The sequence below is a fragment of the Canis aureus genome, chromosome 23 (genome assembly GCF_053574225.1).
Source record: "Canis aureus isolate CA01 chromosome 23, VMU_Caureus_v.1.0, whole genome shotgun sequence".
NCBI classification, from domain to species: domain Eukaryota; kingdom Metazoa; phylum Chordata; class Mammalia; order Carnivora; family Canidae; genus Canis; species Canis aureus.
The window spans coordinates 6,916,965-6,940,067 of record NC_135633.1 but is presented as its reverse complement, the minus strand read 5'-3'; the positions used below and the strand labels follow the sequence as shown (position 1 = coordinate 6,940,067).

Below are 23,103 nucleotides of genomic sequence, written 5' to 3'. Positions count from 1 at the left end.
ATACCAAAACCTGGAGAAGCTGCAGGGACACTGGGTCTCCCATGCACTGCTGGTGGGACGTAAAATGGGGGCAGTCATGTTAGGAAACTGCGGGGCAGTGTCTTAAAAGACTAAACATACACTTAACCCTATGGCTCCGTAATCACACCCTTGGGCCTTTATCCCACAGAAATGACAACTTATAAGCACACAAAAACCTTTGCACAAGTGTTTTCAGTGGCTTTATTTGTAGTAGCCCAGAGTAGAAACCACCTGATTGTGCTCCAGTAGGTGACTGGTTAAACAAACTGTAATAAGCCGCATGCCTTAGCATGGACTACTACCCACCAATAAAAAGAAATGAGCTTTTGATACACACACACAGCTTGAATGGATCTCCAGGGCATTGAGCTTAAATGAAAAACAACAACAACAACCCTCAAAGGCCATATACTATATGATTCGATTTTTATAGCTCTTGAGATGACAATATTACAGAGACGGAGGAAAAATTAGTGGTTGCTAGGGGTTATGCACGTTCAGAGGGAGGGAAGTAGATAAAACTTTAAAAGGAGTAGCTCAAGGGGAAATCTCTGGTTAGAAGTGCTCTGTGTATTAATTGTGCTGGTTCTTACTCAAGTGTACATACGTGATGCAGCAGCACAATCCTGAATACGTGCCTTGTACTCATGGCAGTTTCCTGGTTTCGAGGTTGTATCACAGTTATGTGAGGTATTGGTCACTGGGGGCAACCCAGTTGGTGGGATTTCTCTGCTATCTTCGCAAATTTCTATAAATCCATAATCATTTCAACATGAAAAGAAAAAAAACAGTAAGTGAATACAACTTATTTAACTTTCCCTCAGTGCTTAACTTGATTTCCTTTTATTGACTCAAATGCTATAAAGATACAAAATTTACATTGTAGTCAGCCTTTTGAAAAGGACACTTTAATTACGAGAATATTCATTCCAGTTTTGGATTGAGGCGAAGGTGAGTAGAATAATTCGATTTAGTCTATGAGCAAATTCATAGCTATGAATATTTGGGTCTTTTACAAAAAAGAATACATAGAAATTGTAGGCTCAGTATTTTAAAATTATCTACTTTTGAATCATCTCTGCTTTTATGATTGCTTAAACTTTAAAAGGACTAAATTCTAGGGTATTACCTTCTGATCTACAATTAATACAGGTCATCGCAGAACATTATTAGAATTTTGGGGGAGATCCAGAGAATGCATGTGAATTAAAAATTTGTAGCATGATAACTATATTAAATCTGTGATACGATTAGTAGAAATGAAGCAAAAAATAACTTTAAAATGTCAACATTTATTGAAAATGTCCCATGTGTTATCATATTTAACTTCACTGTACTGAAACTGTGGCATGAAGAGGTTAACTGCTCAAGTTTACATGTATAATTGAAGAAAAAGGTTTGGGAGAGTCTCTAAAATGAGCCTATCTAAACTAGTTTATTGTTATATCTGTAGAATTCTGGAGTTGGGCCTCGGAACCCAGGCAGGCTGATTTCAGAGCTTGCTCTCTTAATTACTCTACAATATTACTTCTTTAAGAATACTATTTTAATGAGGAGGACACTTGACGGGATGAGCACTGGGTGTTATTCTGTATGTTGGTAAATTGAACACCAATAAAAAATTATTTTATTAAAAAAAAAGAATACTGTTTTAAGAATCCTTTTTCCCCCCAAAATTTCAATTTCCAAATAATTGCTTCTTATACTTGGAATCCTCAGGATTGCTATGTAGTTTCTATGGGGTTTTGTAGATCTTCAGAATATTGCCAGGTTTCTTTGGCTCCTGGAAGTTTGCATCATTCATTCATCTATGTATTCATTTCATGCCATTGTGTACCACCTCCCTCCATTCCGTAATGGTCGGGGTCAGGGAAAGAGGCAGCCTGGGACAGGAAAGTCGTGGCCCTGGAAGAGGGAAATTTAGAATTGAGAACAGCACAGATTCTCCTTTGGCCTGAGACTGAGGTCAGTGATAAATGAAGCAATGAAATGCTCAGCAAAAAGTATGAAGGGACCTCTGTGAATTTTATTGTGCAAACTGAAGATGCACCTGCAGCTTTTGATTGGGAAGTCGCAGCATGTTGGTATTTCTTCCAGTGAGAGAGTGTCCATTGACCAGCCCGGTTGCTTTTGGGACATTTTAGGGTTTTTTTGTACCTTCTTGTAAGTTAAACAGCTGATCATTATCTAGCATTATTGAAAAAAAATTATGTGATGAGGAGTCAACAGAAAGTGAAGCCATAATGAATATACATATTATCTTAAAGGCAGAAATACAGAAATAAAACGATTTATTGAGGTTGCCGTTTTGGAATTGAGTGATTGAGATATCCATTAGCTCATATGTGATGTATTTAGGCGAGTTAACGGAATGCATTCAAGGTCCATCGGCAGAACACAGATTAGTTAAAGAGGATTTTGAGCGACTATTTACTCTTAGACTCAGTCTGCCTTAGTTCTTCCCACTGTTTCAGTATAGCTTTAATACCATAGATGACTGTCATCTTTTTTTAAGATTTTATCTATTTATTTGAGAGAGAGAGAGCGAGAGAGAGCGCGCACAAATGGATGAGGGGCAGAGGGAGAAGCAGGCTCCCACTGAGCAGAGAGCCCAATGTGGGGCTTGATCCCAGGACTCCGCAATCATGACCTGAACCAAAGGCAGCTGCCTAACTGACTGAGCCACCCAGGCACCCCGATTTCATCTTTTCATGGAATTTATTTTGAATACTGCAATATGAAAATTAATAGGTTTTCAAAATTCTCTTCCTTGTCCTCCTTAAGAACACAGACAAATTATTAGGTTTGTGTTGTTGTTGTTGTTGTTGCTCCTTGTAGTGTGTGCGTGTGTGGCACATTTTGCAACTTAACTTTTGTAGCCTTGGATGTGTTTCCAAAGTGCCCTTTGAGGTTTTGTTTTGTTTGTTTTTTTTTTTTATGTTGATAGTACTTTTTATCTCCTGTTTTCAAAACTCATCTGCCCAACATCACCTGGGCATAATGAGATGCTGTTTGTGATTTTTTTTTTTCCAAGAACCAGGTAAGTGAATTCCTAGTCTATAGACATGAGCTTCCGGTCACTTCGGCTGGCTGCTGCCTCTCCATAGCACCCTGCGGTATCTGTCAGTGGGGACTGCAGAGAAGTGATAGTGTGTGGTTTCAGGAGCATGTGCTGTGGTGTGCCATCTGTCGTGGAACGTGAGGATTTAAAAATCCACCATACACCAGAGCAACATAGCTATTGCTTTAATTACAGGTGTTTTTTGTGTGTATCTATATCCATGCATGGCTTTTTTTCCTTGAGTTGTAAGTGCAGGTCCTTAAGAATCCTGGTGGTATGTTTACTAAGGTATTCACTTGATTTAATAATTTAATTATTTAGTAAATTAAATAAAATGATGATGTTATTCAATGATTTTAATTAATATTTACCAATTACATTAGTTAATATGAATATTAATATTTATTTAGGGATTCCAAACAAATGTCGAAAAGGAAGGCCTCCAATAGCCAATTAATTCTCCCTTTCCTTGTGGTCCTGTTCAGGACTCGGCATCATTAGAGGGTGGCACTCTCTGTTACCTCTTTGTAATATAGTAGTTTCTTAACCGTTTCTTGCATCTCCCATTTTTTTTTTTCGTGATTTGATGAAGGTACCTTCGGAATTCTTGTTCTCTCTCAAGCTCTTTCTCTCTCTCCATACACACATACACGCAGCAGGAGCACACAAGTGCACAGATGCACATATATACAGAGTTTTTGCCTTCAATCTCAGGTGTTTTGTAAGTCCTCTCAATTGCAAGTTTAGTGTTTCTATATTGAGAACCTAGAATTTTTTGTTGTTGCAAGTTATATGCTCCCCACTTGCACGGTTACTAACAGCATCCTGTCTCCCCCATGTTACCATCAGCAGCCCCTGAGCAGCAGAGAGACCAGCTTCCTCATCGGAGAAGAACCAGTGGTGAGCAGCCATCATTCCTATACTTCCCTGCATGGGCGCAAAGGGGGTCTTTTATGGTCAGAGAGGGTGATGCTCTCTTTTCCATGTCAGTTATTTTTCAGGTGCTCGTATGTAATATTTAGGAATTTATTACTTTGGAAAAAAATCTATTTCTTATGGGGAGAAAAGGTAACCTCAAACGAATTAATGAGAATGACCCATAAAGCATAGCCATCTGCTTTACATTTTAAATCTCTCTGTTTTATAAATGAGAAAAAAAGAATGAAGGGTCTGGGAGGTTTAATGACTTGACCAAAATTATCCAGCTGCTGAAGAAGCAGATCCTGGACCAGAACTCGAGTTTCTGAATTCTGGTTTAGTATTCTTTCTTCATACTTGATCCCTTCATTTCTTTTACCTGTTAAGTGCATTCGTGAGAAAAATTGTGAAGTACAGTTTATTTAAAAATCAAAGTTGAATATCAGTTAAGAGGTCGGTAAAAGGATTTGAACATTTTCACTAATTGCTTGGTAAAAAAAAGATGCTGTTTGGGAAGATGGGGAAATAGAGTTATATTTTTATACTGACAGTTTTAAAATTGGTAATGTTTTGCTTTTCGGTAGCATGCTAATCTATAACGTTCCAGAATGAAGGATGTGGGGTTGATCAAATCATAATAACTGCAGCTTTGTTGGTTCTTTGGTTCTTTCTCTCTCTTTTTCTTTTTTCTTTTTTTGGATTGTGTGAAACATTTACTTGATTCCAAAGTTGAAAACCATTGATCAAATATGGTTTAGTGGAGCCTAAATCTTAGGCTATTTTGATGCCATTCTTTAAGAAGAATGATAGAACAATAATTTACTTTACGAAATTCACAAAATATTTGGCCATGAGAACACATTGTTAGTGTCTGTCTAAGTCGTTGGAGGGGTTGGTACAAGCAAGAAGCCCTGAAGTTTTGCTTGAAGGTACCCGCTTCAAGCAATTTACCCCACTTGAAGGTAAATCTATTTGAGGATGAAATTATGAAACAAAGCATTTTCAGAGAAAATTTTCTTCCTGATTTTTCCTCTTAATCCTCTGTAGTAATCATTTTTATTTGGTTTATCCTTTTATTTTTTATTTACTTATTTATTTTTGGTTTATCCTTTTAATGTGTCCTTTACTTTTCCATATATGGGTGTGTGTGTGTGTGTGTGTGTACACATACATATGTATTTGTTTGTTCCTTGTTTTTCACTTAACATAACCTGAGTTCATGCAATATTGATATAGATTTCCATCCTATCCAGTTGTATGTTGCATAATATTACTTTGTGGAGGGTTAGCATAGTGTATTCATTCAATCCCTTTATTGATGCAATTTGGATTGTTTTTTAATCTTTTTTTCTCCAAATATTGTTACAGTCTTATAATATTTTGGCCAGTGTTATCTTTCTAAATAAGATTTCTGTATAAAAGAATAAGCATATATGTAATTTGGCCACATATTGCAAAATTCCCCTCAGCTTTGCATTTCTTTTATATATTTTTTTAAGATCTGACTCATTTATTCATGAGAGACACAGAGAGAGGCAGAAACATAGGCAGAGGGAGAAGCAGGCTCCCCCGGAGAAGGGGATATTGTTAAAGACAAATATTGTTAAACAGTAAGTTGTGAAAATTAAACAGTAAGCTTTTTTGAAACAATCTTTTTATTTTAGTATAGTTTTAGATTTACAGATTTATTATGAATATAGTACATAAAATTCCTTACACCCCATATCCATGAAGCCTGATGCAGGACCCGATCCCAGGACCCCAGGATCAGGACCTGAGCCAAAGGCAGACGCTCAACCACTGAGCCACCCAGGTGCTCCTGCTTTGCATTTCCTACAAGTTCCTGAGAATGCCTATTTGCCCACAGCCTCATCAATAGCATGTTGTCACGAGTAGATTTTTGTCTCTCTGGTAATGCGATAGCTAGTGGCCATTGGGAGCTCCATTAGTTAGTTGTGTATCTTAGTGTGGTTTAAATTTGCATTTCTCTTATTTCGAGGGGGATATTCATCTTTCCTTATGTTGTTGGTCATTTTAATTTATTTTTCTGGATAACTCTGTTCATTTATTCTATTTTCCTGTCAAGCTGTTAGGTTTTTCTATTTTCTCTTGATTATTTTCGGAGCTGTTTATAGTTTTATTGTTATCCCCCTGCCTGTGATAGGAGTTGTAAATAATTTCCCCATTATGTCATATGTTAGTAACTAAAATTCCAGATTCCAAAAGATTTTAAAAATGATTTATGATATTTCATTTTTTATGTCAATATAGTTAAAGACAAATATTGTTAAACAGTAAGTTGTGAAAATTAAACAGTAAGCTTTTTTGAAATAATCTATTTTAGTATAGTTTTAGATTTACAGATTTATTATGAATATAGTACATAAAATTACTTACACCCCATATCCATATTCACCTGTTATTAGCATCTTGCATTAATTAGCATGGTACAATTAATGAACCATTAATACGTTATTAATGGTTATAATGGTTATAACCATTGATACGTTATTATTAACTGAAGCCCATACTTAGATTTCCTTGGTTTTTCCCTAATGTCCTTTTTCTATTTCAGGATCCTGTCTAGGATAGTACATTGCATTAATTTATTTGTTTTTAAGTTTTTATTTTATTTACAGTATAGTTAGCATTCAGTGTTACATGGAGTACAATACAGCAAGTCAGCAATTCCATACATACCCAGTGCTCATCATGACAAGCACACTCCTTAATCCCAATCACCTTGTTCACCCATCCCCACACCTCCTCCCCTCTGGTAATTATCAGCTTGTTTCTAGAGTGAAGAGTCTGATTCTTGGTTTGTTTTTCTTTCTATTTTCCATCTTTGGTTGTTTGTTTCGTTTACTAAATTCCATATATGAGTGAGATCATATATATTTGTCTTTCTCTGACATTTTTTGCTTAGCATTATACTCTGTAGCTCCATCCATGTCATTGCAAGTCATACAATTTCATTCTTTTTTATGGCTGAATAATGTTTAATATATATATATAATATTTCATATTCCAGCTACACACAGTCCAAATTTCTAGTTGTTTAAACCAAAAACTTTTTTTAAGAGTTATCATTTTTATGGTTTATACATTATATATAGTGAGATGCACTATTTTAAGTGTACAGTTTCATGAGTTTTTAACAAACCATAACAATCAAGATACAGATTTCTTTTATCTCAGAAAATGTCCTTTTGCTGCTCTAAGGCAACCAATGATTTGATTTTTTGTTTCTAAAGTGCTATGTGAATGGTATCAAATTCTATATACTATTTTGTGTCTGGCTTCTTTTGTTCAGCATAATGTTGCTGAGCTACATCGGAATTTCAAATGATATTGGTAAATTAAATCTTGTTGAACATATCTTTAGTTTTTTATCAATTTATTTAGTTTTATTGCTAAATAGTATTTCATTGAATGGATATGCCAAATTTTGTTTATCCATTCACCTGTTGATAGATATTCATACTCTTTTCAGTTTGGGAACCATTATAAATGAAACTGTTAGGAACATTCAAGTGAGACAAATAGTTTTTATAGACATGTATTTTAATTGATCTTGATTAATTTCCTAGGAGTAAAATTTCTGGGTCATATGAAAGAGTATGTGTACATTTATATGAAATTGCTGAACTATTTTTAAAAGTGGTTACTAATTTTTCTTTCCTATAAGTAATGTATGAGAGTTGTAGTTGGTCTGTACCCTCACCAACACTTGATATTGTCAGCTTTTTAGTTTAATAATCTAATGGAAGATAGTGGTATCCTATGATTTCAGTTCTCATTTCCCAGATAAATAATGGTATTACACACCTTTTCATGGGCTTATTGACCATTCACATATCTTCTTCTGTGAACTGTCCTTTCAGATCTTTTGTATAATTTTAAAAATCGAGTTGATTAACTTCCTGTTGATGTCTAAGAGTGTTTATGTATTCTGAACACAAGACCTTTGTCAGGTGTTTTCATTGCAAATATTTTCTCCCAGTCTGAGACTTTCCTTCAGATCTTTTAACACATTTTGAAGGGTTTGGATATTAATTTCTCATCTTTTTCTTTTATGATCCATGCTTCCTGTGTTCTATCTAAGAGATTTTTGTGTACACCAAAGTAAGAGATTTTTCTCAGATTGTCTTCAGTTTTATGGTTTTAACTTTTACTTTTAGCCTGAGATCTATTTGGAATTAACTTTTGTAGGTGACTTGTGATGAGGATTGAAATTTATTTTTAATATAAATACAGCACTGTCTGTTCAAATGACAGTCCTTTTCTCAGAAATTACACTGCGACTTCAGTGGGAAACCATTTGACTGTATATATGTGAGTTTACTTCTAAACTCTCTGTTCTGTCCCACATCATCTGTCTGTTCTTATGCCAGGATGGTACTGTTTTGATTACTTCTGCTTTGGAGTAAGTATTAACATCAGGCAAAGTAGTGGTTACTCCTACTTTGTTTTCCCTTATCAAAATCGTTTGGCTTATTTTAGATTCTTTGCATTTTTTTAAAGATTTTATTTATTTATTCCTGAGAGAGGCAGAGACACAGGCAGAGGGAGAAGCAGGCTCCATGTGGAGAGCCCAATGCGGAACTCTATCTTGGGACTCCAGGCACACCCTGAGCCAAAGGCAGACACTCAACCGCTGAGCCACCCAGACGTCTCTTGCATTTCTGTATACATTTTAGAATCATCTTAAAAAATAATAAATCTTACTGGTTATTTTGATTGGTGTTGCATAGAATTTTAGAAAAATTAGAGAAGAAACTGTATCTTAACAATACTGATCTTTTGATACATGAATATGAAGTATATCTCTTTTTTTGATCTTTAATCCATCTCAACAACAATTTCATTTTCAGTATATGTCTTGCACATCTATTGGTAAATATGTTCAGAAATAGTTTATATTTTGTTGATCTTATTTTTTTCAACTTTCAATTAGACATTTTAATATATATGCATAAATAATTATTATCTTGGGTTTAAAAGATATACAGAAATGAGAAATACATGGTGGAATAATAAGCAGAGTAGGACTTAGGGTGTTCAAAGGTATTTGCATTGTCCAGAAAGTAGTAAACTTATGACCTCATATCTGATCCCAATAACTTAGAGGTGTATTTATTATTTTGGGGTAATAATATACATAAGGGAATAAATAACCAGCTAGTAGAGGTTAAAAATAGAGTCATTTCAAAAATAGCCGAGAAGGAAAAGTAAAAGGAATATAGTGCACAGTATAGTTTGTCTCGGTAGGTTCAAAATAACTTTTCCTGGAAACCTTTAAAGGTACAGCTCCTGTCTTAGTGAATCTGGTGTTGTTCATGAGAAACCTGGTGCCATTTTGATCCTCATTCCATTGTAGGTAATCAGTTGTTTTCAGTTTGTTTTTGTTTAGGTGTGCATGTCTGAAATATTTCTCAATGTTGAAATATTTCTCAAAGCCTCAGAGCTTGGACATTCTTCTAAACGTGATCTTCTTTCACTGATCTTTCATGGCACATGAAGGGTAATTTCTGTCCTAAGATTTGTGCATTCGTTTTCAGCTAAGGAAAAATCTTTCTTCAGTATAATGATTATTTCCTTCCTGTATTTTACATATGCTCTCTTTTGGAAATTATTGTTGGCAAATACTAAACTACAGGGTTTGCCAGGATTGCCTCACATTGTTTCTCATTTTAGATTTTATCTTTTTGCTCTTTGTTCCTGGAATTTTCCCTTGACTTTTCCTTTAGATCTCTATTAGTGCAAACATGCAAAGATTAAAGCATATGAGATATCCTAAAGCACCATATTGTGCTGCATGAGTAGTATAGACACGAAGGAAGTAGAATGTCAGAAGACACAGAGCTCTCCCTATGTGAGGGTCTTCACAAAGGAAGTCAGACTGGCCTTGAGAAAAGTGAGGTTTACCTGTATGAAATGGAAACATATAAAAGACTCTCTGCTACATTCTTTTAATCTTTTGATTTTAGGCTTATTCAACATGTAAGCATCCTTTTATGTGGTCTCAGTTAACATAAAAAGATGATAGTAGTATTGGGAAATATTTACTGTTTTTTTTTTTTTTCACGTATAGTTGTTAAAGTATTTAATATAGCATATTCAGAAGCCTCACTAGAATATTCATTGTTATAAAAATTCTGATCCACTCTATTCTTTGCTTAGAGTACTATAAACACTATATTTGATACCTGGAATAGTTAATTTTTTAAAACATGCATGACAAAATATATTTCAGACTTAATTATGAAATAAGTAATAATGTTGGCCAGAAAAGAAATACTAGAGCAAACATTTTATGTTATTGCATTTCATATATATATATGAAATATACATATACACTAGTTAAAAAAGTAAAAATTATAAGTAAATATGTTATTACAAAAAACAATAATGAATAATTTTAATATATTATTTGAATTTTTGGAAATGAGGGAGAAACCGTATTTCTGCGTATTGGTCTACATCAGCAATGAATTGCAGTGCCTGTCTGGGGCCTTTTGGAAATGTGTCAGTCGTGTATTTAAAATTGAACTCTGCATATTTATGGCCAATAGTGTATAAGCCAAAGTTGTCAAGTATACTCCTGTTGATAAAATAATATATTTTGTTAATTTAACTTCAGAAGTTTCATGTGAAGCAACCGATATACACACATAGTTAGGAAAAGTCTTAAGCATAAGGGTATTAGAGATTCATAAAATAAAATCCCATTTCACAGTGAATTCCTAAGAAATCAATCCTTAAAATTCCATTAGAAGGATCTTCTCCAGTAAATTCAACCTAAGTTCTGTATGGGGGGTTATATGTCCTTATTACCATTTGCTAATAATTCATAGGATTTATCTGATTAGTGTAACAGAGTATACTTTGTGTTTGGCACAAAGAAATTAAGATATGCCAGTACTATGGTTTTTGTTTAAATTTAGTTGTTGTGTAGGATCCACTCAGTAAGTGGGTTTTATAGTTTGTAGGTTGAGTATCTTGTAGCCTTAACATCAAGGATTAATGTAGTTTTAAATGTGAAATTGAAATCTCAAGAGCGAATGGACTTTTTCTTGTTTAGAAATTCAGAGCATCGGATGGCTTATTGTATTACAGCTCCATGAATTATATTGATTTTCATTCATTTACAGTATACATTCCAGAATTGTCTGTGATATTGGACTTTCACTCCTTGCTGATCTCTTACCAGTGATCAGGTAGCTGAGCCAGGACCTGGAGTCAGCAATCTCTGAAGTGATGCCTGCCACACCACACTAGGTAGTGCCTATATGGCTCGGTAGCTGGCCCATCGAAAGCATTAAAAAATGGCCAAGGAAAGGTGTGAGAAAAAAAGAAATACATAAAGAAAGAGGAATGTAGATGAGTGATAAAAACTAATATATAATGAGACAGAGATGCTGTTGACAACTCCTACTATGTGATACCAATAATACAGATTATCAACTCTGTTCCTAGAGATAGGACTCTGAAGTGTCTTCTTACAAATAAATTTGGTTAAATTTAATGAATTGAAGTTACATAGAGAAAACATTTTATGAAAAGTTTTTGATAAATGAAAATTTATTTTAATATTTTGGTACTATTATGAAAAAGGCAAGAAAGATGTGTACATTAAATATGATGATTTACCATATTAAAAAATTCAGTGCTTCCAGAAAACCAGAAATAAATAGTTTCACTGTTAATCATTTTTTTAAAAAGCAAGCATAATTTAGCACATGATGGAAATACATAATAAGGTTATTAATTCTATAATTTTTGTCCCTAGAATGTAATTTTATCTTTTTATAAACAGATCCTTTGGTGGAGATCTTTTAATATATTTAAAATTGAGTTTAAAAAATATTAACTGGGAAAAAATTTAAAAAAAAATTAACTGGGGTGCCTGGATGACCCAGTTGGTTAAGCATCTGACTTCTGCTCGGGTCATAGTCCCGGGGTCCTGGGATCCAGCCCTGCTTTGAGCTCCCTGCTCAAGGGGGAGCCTGCTTCTCCCTCTCCTTCTGCCTGCTGCTCCCCTTCTTTGTGCTCTCTCTCTCTGTGTCAAATAAATAAATTCTTAAAAAAATATTAACTATCGAGTCAATATGTTTCAGGACCAACTACTGGTATTGATCTCATTGGTTTTTATATTGTGAAGATCATATTGAGAAAGCTGCAAACCTACTTGATAGTAGATGTTTTTATTGCAGGAGGCTTTTAGCAATCATCTAGGTAACTTTTTAAAAATTTTTAAAAAAAAGTTATTTACTTGAGAGAGCAAGACAGAGAAACAGCACAAGCTGGGGGAGGGAGAGGGAGAAGCAGGCTCCCCTGCTGAGCAGGGAGCCCAACATAGGGCTCCGATCATGATCATGACCTGAGCTGAGGGCAGACACTTAACTGACTGAGCCACCCAGGCGCCCCATGGGCCCACTTATTCTTTAGGCACAGTAGGCACCATGCTTATGAGAGCCCACGACACTTTTTGGAGCCCATGGAAATATTTTAATTGCTTTTAAAATCAGAATTAAAGAAACAACCCCCCCCCCATAAATATAATAGTGTGTATATGTGTGTGTGTATACACATACATTCATTTATTTCTTTTTAGATTGAAAAAAAAATAATGGTGGAAGGAGCCCACATTAAGCAAATAGGCCAGACAGAGCCCATGAAAGGCACAATGTGGTCCTTCATGACCCCTTAGTGCACAACTCTATCCTTTCCCTTAATGATTCTGTAATGAGTTTAGGAAAAAGCTAACAGTAACTTGGAATCTCATGAAATATCCCAAGAAAACCAAAGCGCTAAGATGAAAAAATGTTAGCCCAGCAGAACAATACATTTTATAATACGCCCTGTGCAATGACTGTCCTCTGTCTTGTGTCTGTTGTGTTCTTAAGCAATGGCAGTATCAACTCATTGATGCATAGTAGAGCCTCGGTTTATAGAGCAGGGATTTTTCACTCCAGTAGCCACCACTGCTTGCGTCTCTAGCTTATTTTAAGAAGACAACAGTTTCAGCAAAACTTTTCATGACAAGAACTAAAACTTTTTATTGACAATTTTATTAGAATCCTTATCATTTCATTATATTATAAAATACACAGAGTGCTTGTCTTTTTGTGCCATTGTTTGGTTTTCTTTCAAACATTGTTGATTTTCCCAGATGTGTTTAGGTAATTGCCTTGATGTTTTAAAAATAATGGTCATAGTGACTGAAGATTGAAGACAATTCAGCTTTAAATAACCGAATGGCTTTTCCTTTCTTTCCCCTGGTATTTTGGGAGGCTATGAAATATTTTATGCTATTAGGTGAACTTTCCGTACCATACGGTATAATTGTAGCAATTTTAGTTTCTTTGCCTGCTATGTATGGGAATACTTACTTGGATACATATTTTACTTTACATTTCTATTCTTCTCATGCTTTCCTTCATTATTTTTTTCTCTCTCCTTTCTTCTTTAACTCAGTTCCACAAATACATATTATGTAAAGTTACCATATAAAGAACTTAGGGAAATTTACTTTGAAATCTCTTTGTTTCCCCTTTCTTTTATTCTTTATTGTTTTCTTCCTACATTTGTTCTTCTTTCTCTCTTGCTAGCTTCTCCTACCCTCCAAATTTAGATGCCCCCACACACACACCACACGCACACATACTCACACTCACCTGAGTGATCATACTGAAGGGTTGTATATTTACGAACCTGTTTTTTTTTTTTTGGAATCTTTCATGTCAGGAGGATTTGCTAACTTTCTGTTGATTGTTTCACAGTCTGCAAAGCGATTCAATTTGTTCCTGAGACGACGTCTTATGGTAAAACAAGTGCTGAATGATGCTGCTTATGCTTTGAATGGCTGTAGTGATAGCCCTAGTCACTTGTATTCCAACATACACTGATGATCTGGAGAGACTGTCACTGATTCCCAGTCCCCAGGCAACTGAGATTTTAGAATGGTGATTCTTAATTGTTTCTGGATCTGATTAAAGTGGACCCTGTTTCTAAAAAATGTATATGTGTGTCTATTCATATACATAAAATTTATATATTACACATAATATATATATATCTGGTGTGTATACATATTTATATACACTATGTGTACTAATATATACCATAATGTTATATATATTGGCTACATGTAGTATATATGTTTATATTTGGTATATGCGCATATATATATAAATATATATACCCACACACATATTACATACATATACACAAATACACACAATTTACCTAGAGTTTTAGAAGTTTATCAACTCCCAATGGGAATCCTGGACTATGAACCTTAGAATAACTGTCTCATTCAAAGAAAAGGTACCCAGATGTTTGTCTCATTATAAATTGGCATTTCTAAGAACAAATCAAATATAAGCACAAACACATATACACTTTGCAAGATATTATCTTAATGTCGTGTCTTGAGCAAAACAGAAGAATGATGTTTTTTAATAGCCTTCAGTTATACTTAACAAAATTATCAGGTTTTCCTCACCTTGTTTGCTTCAGCCAGTTTTTGCTTAACAGCACTAAGATGTGAACCTCATAGTGCTCTACAAGGTTACCAGTGATTTCTCCATATTTTAAACATTTTACTGTTAATATTAGTGTACAGCATTATCATAGAAGTTTGAGTTTTCCCAGGTAGCATTTGGCTTTCAGGAGGGAAGTATATATACCCATTTTACTGAATACTCAGAAAAATTGGAGACACTATTCTTCTGGTTACTTTGTTTATTCCCTACCTAATAGTAAAATACTCTAAGTGTGATTTGTGTTGGATTCTATATGCACATCTTTTGTCATCAGAATTTCTCTTTGGACCTAGACTTACCTGTTCAAACAATAAAAACAGTTGTAAATATATATTGTTTTAAAAATAATCTCTACCCTGCATATTTTGCCTGTTACAAACTAAAAGCATAAGGATTATTGGGTTTTCTCCTCTAATTTTTTTGCTTTGATTATATTTAGTCCAATTAATTCTTTTTTTTCTCCTGCCCTAGTTGGCTTCCATGAGTTTTGGTAGACTTCATAAAATATGCTAATATTATGATGATTTACAAGAGCTCAAATGATTTTTTTTTTGCTTTGTTTCCTTTTCATTTCTGCAGTGACTTCTATAAATCAAGAGGTAACAGTAATATGTTAACAGTTTGTTTTCTCAGATTCTCTTACTTTCTTCCTTTAGGAAAAGGGAGATAATTATGCATCTTTTGTTAGGGTGCAGGGAACTCAGACATAACAATTGAATGACTGTATTTTGATGCTGACACTCTAGCTTCCCTGGATGTGTCTTTCGTCTTTATTTTCCCATTCATTTCCTCCTGTACATCAAGAACTAGTCCTTCCCAAGACACAATGGCTCTGCCTTCACTTAAATAAAATATAGTTACTTTGTTCGTAGACCAGGTCAAACATGAGATTTTTGTCTTATTACATGTGACTAACCTGTAACCAGGCCTTTTTTAGGGGAGGTCTCCCAGGCTTGACTTGGATGAAAAACAGCATAGAGTACCATAACAGAAACTCATAAACTGACATAAATAGGACAATTAAATATGACATTTTCATAAATATGAAAATTAAAAACATCCAGTTCTCCATTCATGGGTTAGCTGAAACAGTTGGGAAATTGCCTGTGTTAAGTTTTTTTTTTTTTTTTTTTTTATTTATGATAGTCACAGAGAGAGAGAGAGAGAGAGAGGCAGAGACACAGGCAGAGGGAGAAGCAGGCTCCATGCACCGGGAGCCCGACGTGGGATTCGATCCTGGGTCTCCAGGATCGCGCCCTGGGCCAAAGGCAGGCGCTATACCGCTGCGCCACCCAGGGATCCCGCCTGTGTTAAGTTTTAACTGCATCACAGGGTTAGAGAGATCATTGACATCCACATGCATGATCTGCTTGCATCACTTTAAGTATTATATGCAGGATATTCCAAATATTATGTATTATATACTAAAAATAAGCTCTGAGGAAGGTCAAATTAGTCGAACATGAAATTTCTTCTGAAGATCTCTAGCAGGAGCTTAATGGGAAAGTTGAATTTGTCAGTTTTACTCTTCTATTGAGAAAATTGATGACAGATTTTTAAACAAAGGTGTCTCACTTAGGGACTGGGGTTGAAAGGAGATCTGCATGAGTGGTGACTTGTAGTAAACTCAGCTGGCAAGCTACTGCTTTCTGATTTTTAACTGCACCCTGATTTTATTTTAACCCTTCAAAAGTTGAATTAGAAATTGGCAATTGTATGAAAATAAGAGTATAAGCATGAGTCATAAGTTGATTTTCTTGGAGTGAGATTCATTAATTGGTCTCTGATTAATTACATCCTCAAAGTAGTATGTGAAAATGAATTATCTATTGGACTTACTTGGTATATTAATGAAGATAACAAGCCTCTCTCTGAATATGCATTTTGGGATCAATGTATACATAAGTTCATTTTCTGTTTTGGTATAATTGCAGCATTTTTGTTGTGTATGCATGTAGTTAAATGCTTAGCTTTATCTTGAGTCTTTCTTGTTTATATATGTATATCTATCTCCTTTATAAAATATAATTTTCTAAAACAAACAAAACCTGTGATGAAAACTGTAGTGATTTGTCTTCACCTGTCATTTCAGGACTGAAAGAAAATTAGACCAAATTTTAGCTAATTCTTCTTGTGTTTTTGCCATTTGAAAATAAAACTGTAAAAGTTGTGTCATTCATGTCTCCTGCAGTTTAAAAAAGATGAACAAAGCAAAGATTCTATCTTCTTTCGAGATGGGATTAGGCAAATCGATTTTGTGCTTTCATATGTTGATGACATGAAGAAAGAAGCGGACTTTAAGGCAGTAAGTACTTACGGAGAAGAGAGAAATAGGAATCATTAAAAGAACCACTTTCTGTAGCTCAACAAGGTTGTTCCCATGGGTTGTTCCCATCGAATTGAATTAAATTGTAAAAGTCAGAGAGGCTTCTGAAATGTTACTGAAAGCTGAGTGTGGGTGAGAAGACCTAAGATTGGATTAGATATGTAAAGTCAGTTTGTTTCTTTGGACATTTTGAGCACTACCTTCTTTTTTTTTTAAATTTAATTTAATTATTTTTGTATATTCTTTTATTGGAGTTCAATTTGCCAACATACAGTATAACACCCAGTGCTCATCCCGTCAAGTGCCCTCCTCAAGCACTACTTTCTTTATCTTCTTCCAAGTGACTGGTATAGTTTTTTATGTAGCTCCACAATATTAAATGTGACCTCCAGAATTTGAGGTATATGACTGAATATAATATTTCTTTTTTTTTTTTGCAGGCAGTTTCATTTTGAAAATGTAGGACTAATCCACACTATCCAAAATAGCCTTCACATTATGCTCTATTCCTTATCCTGTTTTCTTCTCATTATAACAGTCATACTTTCCAAGCTTATGTATTTGTTGTCTAATCCGTTTACTGGGTCCAACACCATAAAATAACAAGTTCATGAGACCAAGGACTGGTCTTGTTCAGTGTTGTATACCCAAATGCCTAAAACAATGGTGGCAGTATAGTGGATGCTCAATAAATATTGGATATTTGAAATATGAATTAATAAATGAACCCATATGTACAAGCACACACACACACATTTACTAACATACTTATGTGGGAAATAATATCATAGAAAATAAAAATTTAAAAAAAATCGATATTATCCCATAAGACCCTGTCCCTTTCTTCCCTCGAAGCCCTTCCATCAAGCACCTGAAATCCACCCACAGTTATCATTTCCCTTTTCTCTGAATGTCCCCCTGGAACTGGGCTCTTGATTGAGGCTCATTGTCTTGTCCAAGAGTCCTCTCAAGTGGTGGTTGGTTTTCACACTGGGACCTTTTTCTGGAGATGGATAAATTCCTGTTCTCCTTGTATTTAATTGTTGATCACAGTCAGTTCTTCCTACGTCATCCCTAAAATTCCCAAGCTTAACTCTGATCAGATTAATCATTGCCCTGCTTCGCTGCTGTTGTTAATCTGTCCCTGGGTCTTCCCTTTTATTTCTCAACAGTTTGAACTCCTGGTTCACTCTCATTCTCTCCACCAATACTCCTTCATAAGTTACTGATTATCACAATGTTTACATAGATGACTGTTTTAGCATCCTATCCTCTTTCTTGGAACACCCGTTTCCATTTATCTTTCTTCCATTCACTCCTCTAGAACTTGTCATTACTGATAAGTACAAATCTTTCTCATCTCATCCAGGCATCCAGCTATTTGACCAACCTCTCAAACATATCTGACTAATACCCTTCCTTCGAGCAGGACCAGATAAGATCTAATTACTTTAACCCCCTTTTCACTTCTGGTCCTTATCCCCTGTTTTCTTGTGCTGATCCAGCTTAAATCTCATGGTCAACAAATATAATCACTCTATTGCCTATGCCTTCAAATCCCTGCCCCTCTCTCAGTTGTCCTTCCATGGCAAAACAGCAACTGTAGTCGAACCCACCTTTCCACCCACTGTGTGCCAGAACCAGGCAGAAAGAAGGACGTGCAGTTCACTTACAAATTTTTACCTCGTGTTTGTGCCCTTGGACCTCAGCTGGGTCCTCCAGGCTGTCTGGCAGTCATGCCTCACCTCTTCATTCAGTTCAGCTTCCCACTTGCGAAGAACAGAAACTTACACTTGATCTCAGTTTCCCTGCCAGCTACTATTCTTCACTCAAATTCTTTTCTGTCCCATTTCCTCTCAAACCCTTTCTTATCAGGCCATCACCTCAACCATTCTGCTCATGTTCATATAAATAAATCCAGTGATCAAGTCTCAACCCTCATCTTAGTGACCTTATAGCAGCATGTGCCACAGTTTCTCATTCCCTTCTCATATGTATGCTCTTCACCTGGAGTCTAGAACTCCATAGCCTCTTAGTTTTTCTCTTATTTCTTTAGTTGCTCCTTCTCAATCTTTTCCTCTCCCTGATTTTTTTTCCTCTCCCTGATCTTTTATTATTGTAGTACCACAGGGTCCAGTCCGTAATCCTCTTCTTTACCCAGCCTGCATACATTTCTTCAAGGACACATCCTGTCTCACCATTGTAAAACGACATTTGTGCTAATTCCAAAGTTCACCTTCCAGTCCATTCTTCTCTCCCACATGACTATTTTGTGTCTCTACTTGGAAGTCTCATAGACGTTTCAGACTTGGCAGGTACAAAATAAGCTCCTGAACATCCACCGCCCCTCCTAAAATCCTGATCTATCTAAAAGTCTTCCCCAACTACAAGTATTGATCCTACATTTCAATAGTTGCAAAGGTGGTAATTTACAATGTAATGCTAATGGTCCAGTTAAACCACTTTTTAGCATATATTCATAGAACTTAAATGTGGAAATTTGACACTCACCATCATTCATCTAAAAAAATGAGTTATATGAAGAAATCTTCTTTCAGCACTTGAAATTTTACATTATTTTTCTCCTTCACCTAAAATTTCCATCCCATCTTCACCACTTAAATTTTTCCTGAAGTAAAAGTTTTACCTTTGGGAGTCTTTTGTTTGTTCAATTGTAAGTTTGCTGCAACAAATATATGCGTACACATTGAAATATTTTTATTTCCCTTAGCCAGGACAGTCTAAGCCTTAAACTTTTTCTTTTGAATTTTTTAAACAATTGTACAACTATATAATTGATAAGGCATCATGAATATGCTACAGAATTTGACAAGTAATTATCAAAGATAAAAAAATAAACTCATCATAAGTTTGTCAGTTGATGAGATGGACAGAGGGGCTTTAAAAATATTTATAGATAAACAGGAATTATTTCCAGAGTGAGATAGTTCAGCTTCGACTATATTGCTCTCTTGTTTTTATATGGTGGTATAAATTCAGCTTGTTCAGTAAATAAGTAGATTGGAGTAGAAATATTATTATTTTCATCTTTTTGAACCCCTGAATTCTATCCCCAAATTATAGTAATGTATTGTAAAAGTAGTGTTTAATGGCCCAGCAACTAACAATCCTACTAGCTCTTCAGTTTTGTTGAACTCAGGGAATTGGCAGCCATGTAGCTTGCAAAAGCATTTGTTACACGAGAGTGAAAAGAGTAGTTCACTTTCTCAGTTCTGATAACCGTATTTTGAATGTCCCTCCTCCTTTTTCTTGTCCACCTCTTTCCCCCTTTCCCTTTGGTTTTCTGGGAGTTTGCAGTCTGCCTCAATCTAATACCATAGAAGAAGGGCGATTAGGAAAGGGTAGTTGGGAGGAAACTTTGTACCACTACTGTAGACCTCATCTGTGGCAAACTTTGCAAGTGGAGAAAAAGAGCACAGTAAATTATCTTTTACTCTTTGTAAAGTTTGAAGATATGTCAAGGTAGACCTCTCCATTTGAAGCTTAGCATTCTATAGTATCAAAAAGCCTTTTAAATTTTCAGTTACTGTCACATCCTTTATATTTAAATTATAAACACATGTAAATTATAACGAAAGCCAAAAGATTTTTCAACTGTCAGTGAATTGTTTTGAAGCCCACCAGTAATGATGGTTTTAATTTATTTTAATTTATTAAAAATTTTTTTCTAAGTGAAGCTATGCTGTTCTTCAAGATTAAAAAGCCATAATGATATTTTGCCTTAAAATTGAATTAAATGTATCATTTATTTTTAAGAGTATTAATGTGTTTGTAATAGTAGTCTTCCCAACTAGGAGCATGATATATCTCTCTGTTTATCAAGTTTTTTTTAAATGTCATTTAGTAAAGTTTTGCGCATATTTTCAGATAGGGTCTTGTACATTTTGTGGAAACTATTCCTGGGTATATTGGATTTGTATAGTTGTATTGCGAATTTCAGTACAGGTGAAGAGCAGGACATGGTGCTAAGATGGGGATAATACATAAAATACTTTTATATACAATCATGAGAGGAGCAGAGGGCCATCTGATTATCACTGGGCAAACAAGGTGTTTCACATAATTTTATTGATTTGTTTTTCCATAGGAAAGGAGAAAAGAATTTGAACAAAATCTCAGAAAAACAGGTCTTGAGTTGGAAGTTGAAGACAAAAGGGTAGGTGTAGCTGTTCATTTGGATCAGAGTCTTGGTGTTTTAAGCATCATTTTCTTCTGCTATGGCCTTTGACCAGATAGCCAAATTGATTTTGGGATTGATTTTGATTGTTTGGGAGCTATACAATAGTTTTTTGGGTACAGATTTGTAGATGGCAGGGCCTGTGGTCTTCCCAGTAAATAAATAGGTCAGTGCTCTGAATATAAGATGATGAGTGAAACATTGTAAAAATAGATATACATAATTCTGTTCAGGGTACAAAGATTGTTTTATCTCTCATTTTGAAGGCTGCGTGTAATCTGGCACTCTAGTTAACCTGGCTGTTTTATAGCACAACCCACTGTGTAAGCCAAGACAACTTCCTCTGCTCATGAAAATGGCAAATTCTTTTATTTATTTTTTAAAACCTCTCGCCATCTACTGGTTTTCTAGAATTTCCTTCAAAATTATTTTTAAAGACCTATTTCTGATTCCACCCTATCCATGAAACTCTAGTATTCTCTAGTTCTTATTTATCCCTGTTTTTTTTTCCTGAACTAATAAATATGTGTTATACTACACAATCTATAACTTAGTCATTCTCCTGTGTAATGAACCTTATTACTTATTAAAATTCTTCCTCTAGATATAAGCTATACATAGCTGGGTAAGAAAAATAAGTATATCTTATACATTGTACGTATCCCTCATATACCTTAAGCTCAGGATCATGGTTAGTCACTAATAACTTAATAGATTGCCCAGAATCACAAATATTTATGATTTTACAGCAAGGCTAGTATACATGGACTCTGAAATATATTTTTAGAGTATTCTTTCTTTGTCTCCGTCACATACACACATGTACACACAACATTTACGCATCTACATGTATATGTAAATATAATATACAGATACATGTTTTGAGCATTTGTCCCTTTAGAAGTTTTGCTGAAAAATTTCAATAAATTGAAAATGCTATGACATCTTTGAGATTTTATAAAACTTTGTTTCTTTAATCAGTTTAGTAACAAATAAATCATTAAGCTTTCTGTTATTTTGCTGTCTTTTTATGCAGAACTCTGAAGATGGGAGGACTTATTTTGTCAAGATCCATGCCCCTTGGGAGGTACTAGTTACTTACGCTGAAGTGTTGGGAATCAAAATGCCTATTCAGGAGAGTGATATTCCTCCAGCCGAGACATTCCCCTTTAGTTACATGCTTGGACCTCTGAAGCTCCCAAAGAACGTGAGGCACCCTCGTCCTGAATATTTCACTGCCCAATTCACCAGACATCGGCAGGAACTCTTCCTCATTGAAGACGAGTCAAGCTTCTTTCCATCCTCATCAAGAAACAGAATTGTAGGTAGAGAGACCTTTGGTCACATCCGTTCAAGTGAGGCATGTGTGCCTGCGTGTGCTTGTGTACATGTGCTTGGGAGATGCTGTGTCTGCCCAGTGTTTCTGCATACATTTAGATAAATATTTGATGGTATTGAGCAGGTTTGAAGCTCCACCTGGACCACTTAAACCTGTTCACCTATAGATTGACGTATCAAACTTGTTTAAACATGAAAAGTTGACAGGGTAGACACAGTTAAGACAGAGGCTTCATGCGATATTGGGAAAAGCTCTTAACTGAGAGCCAGGGCTTAGGTTTTATTAGTTACTTGTAAATGGTGTTATAAATTTAGAGTTTGTTTTTATAAATGTACACAGCAGGAGGAATATTGGTCATTCCAAGTGAAAATGGAATTCTAAGATTTCCTTATAGATAGATAGATAGCGTTTGAGAAACCTCAAAACCTTTTCCTCTCAAAACCATTTTCAGTCTTGAATAATATTTCCTCTCTGTTTGTAGTCCTAGCATCTTTAAGTTTTCCATTAAAAGCCTTTCTCCTAAAAAATCATGCTCTCAGTGCCACTGTTTCCTTATGTTAAGAATAAAGTCTACCTCATAGGTTACCCTGAGAATTAAATGAGTTAAGGTATGAAAGACTTCGATACCTGAATACCCTAGGTGCACAATACATTTCAGGTATTATTGTTATGGACCTGACTTTAGAGGGA

The 23,103-nt window shown here is 35.1% G+C and overlaps 1 protein-coding gene across 5 annotated transcripts in view; it reads left to right on the top strand.

Moving 5' to 3' along the window:
- The window catches only part of ANO5 (anoctamin 5), a 94,885-nt gene that overhangs the window by 17,678 nt on the left and 54,104 nt on the right, over window positions 1-23,103 (top strand). For 2 of the 5 annotated variants that reach the window (XR_013361889.1, XM_077866199.1), the window contains exons 3-7: window positions 3,932-3,982; window positions 13,786-13,827; window positions 16,742-16,855; window positions 20,985-21,053; window positions 22,111-22,395. Coding sequence is in view for 4 of the 5 variants with exons in the window: in XM_077866199.1 (XP_077722325.1) it covers window positions 3,932-3,982; window positions 13,786-13,827; window positions 16,742-16,855; window positions 20,985-21,053; window positions 22,111-22,395 (561 nt within the window). In the remaining variant the exon portion in view is untranslated. The remainder of the gene's footprint in view (window positions 1-3,931; window positions 3,983-13,785; window positions 13,828-16,741; window positions 16,856-20,984; window positions 21,054-22,110; window positions 22,396-23,103) is intronic. The other 3 variants (XM_077866200.1, XM_077866203.1, XM_077866201.1) reach the window with 3 other exon arrangements.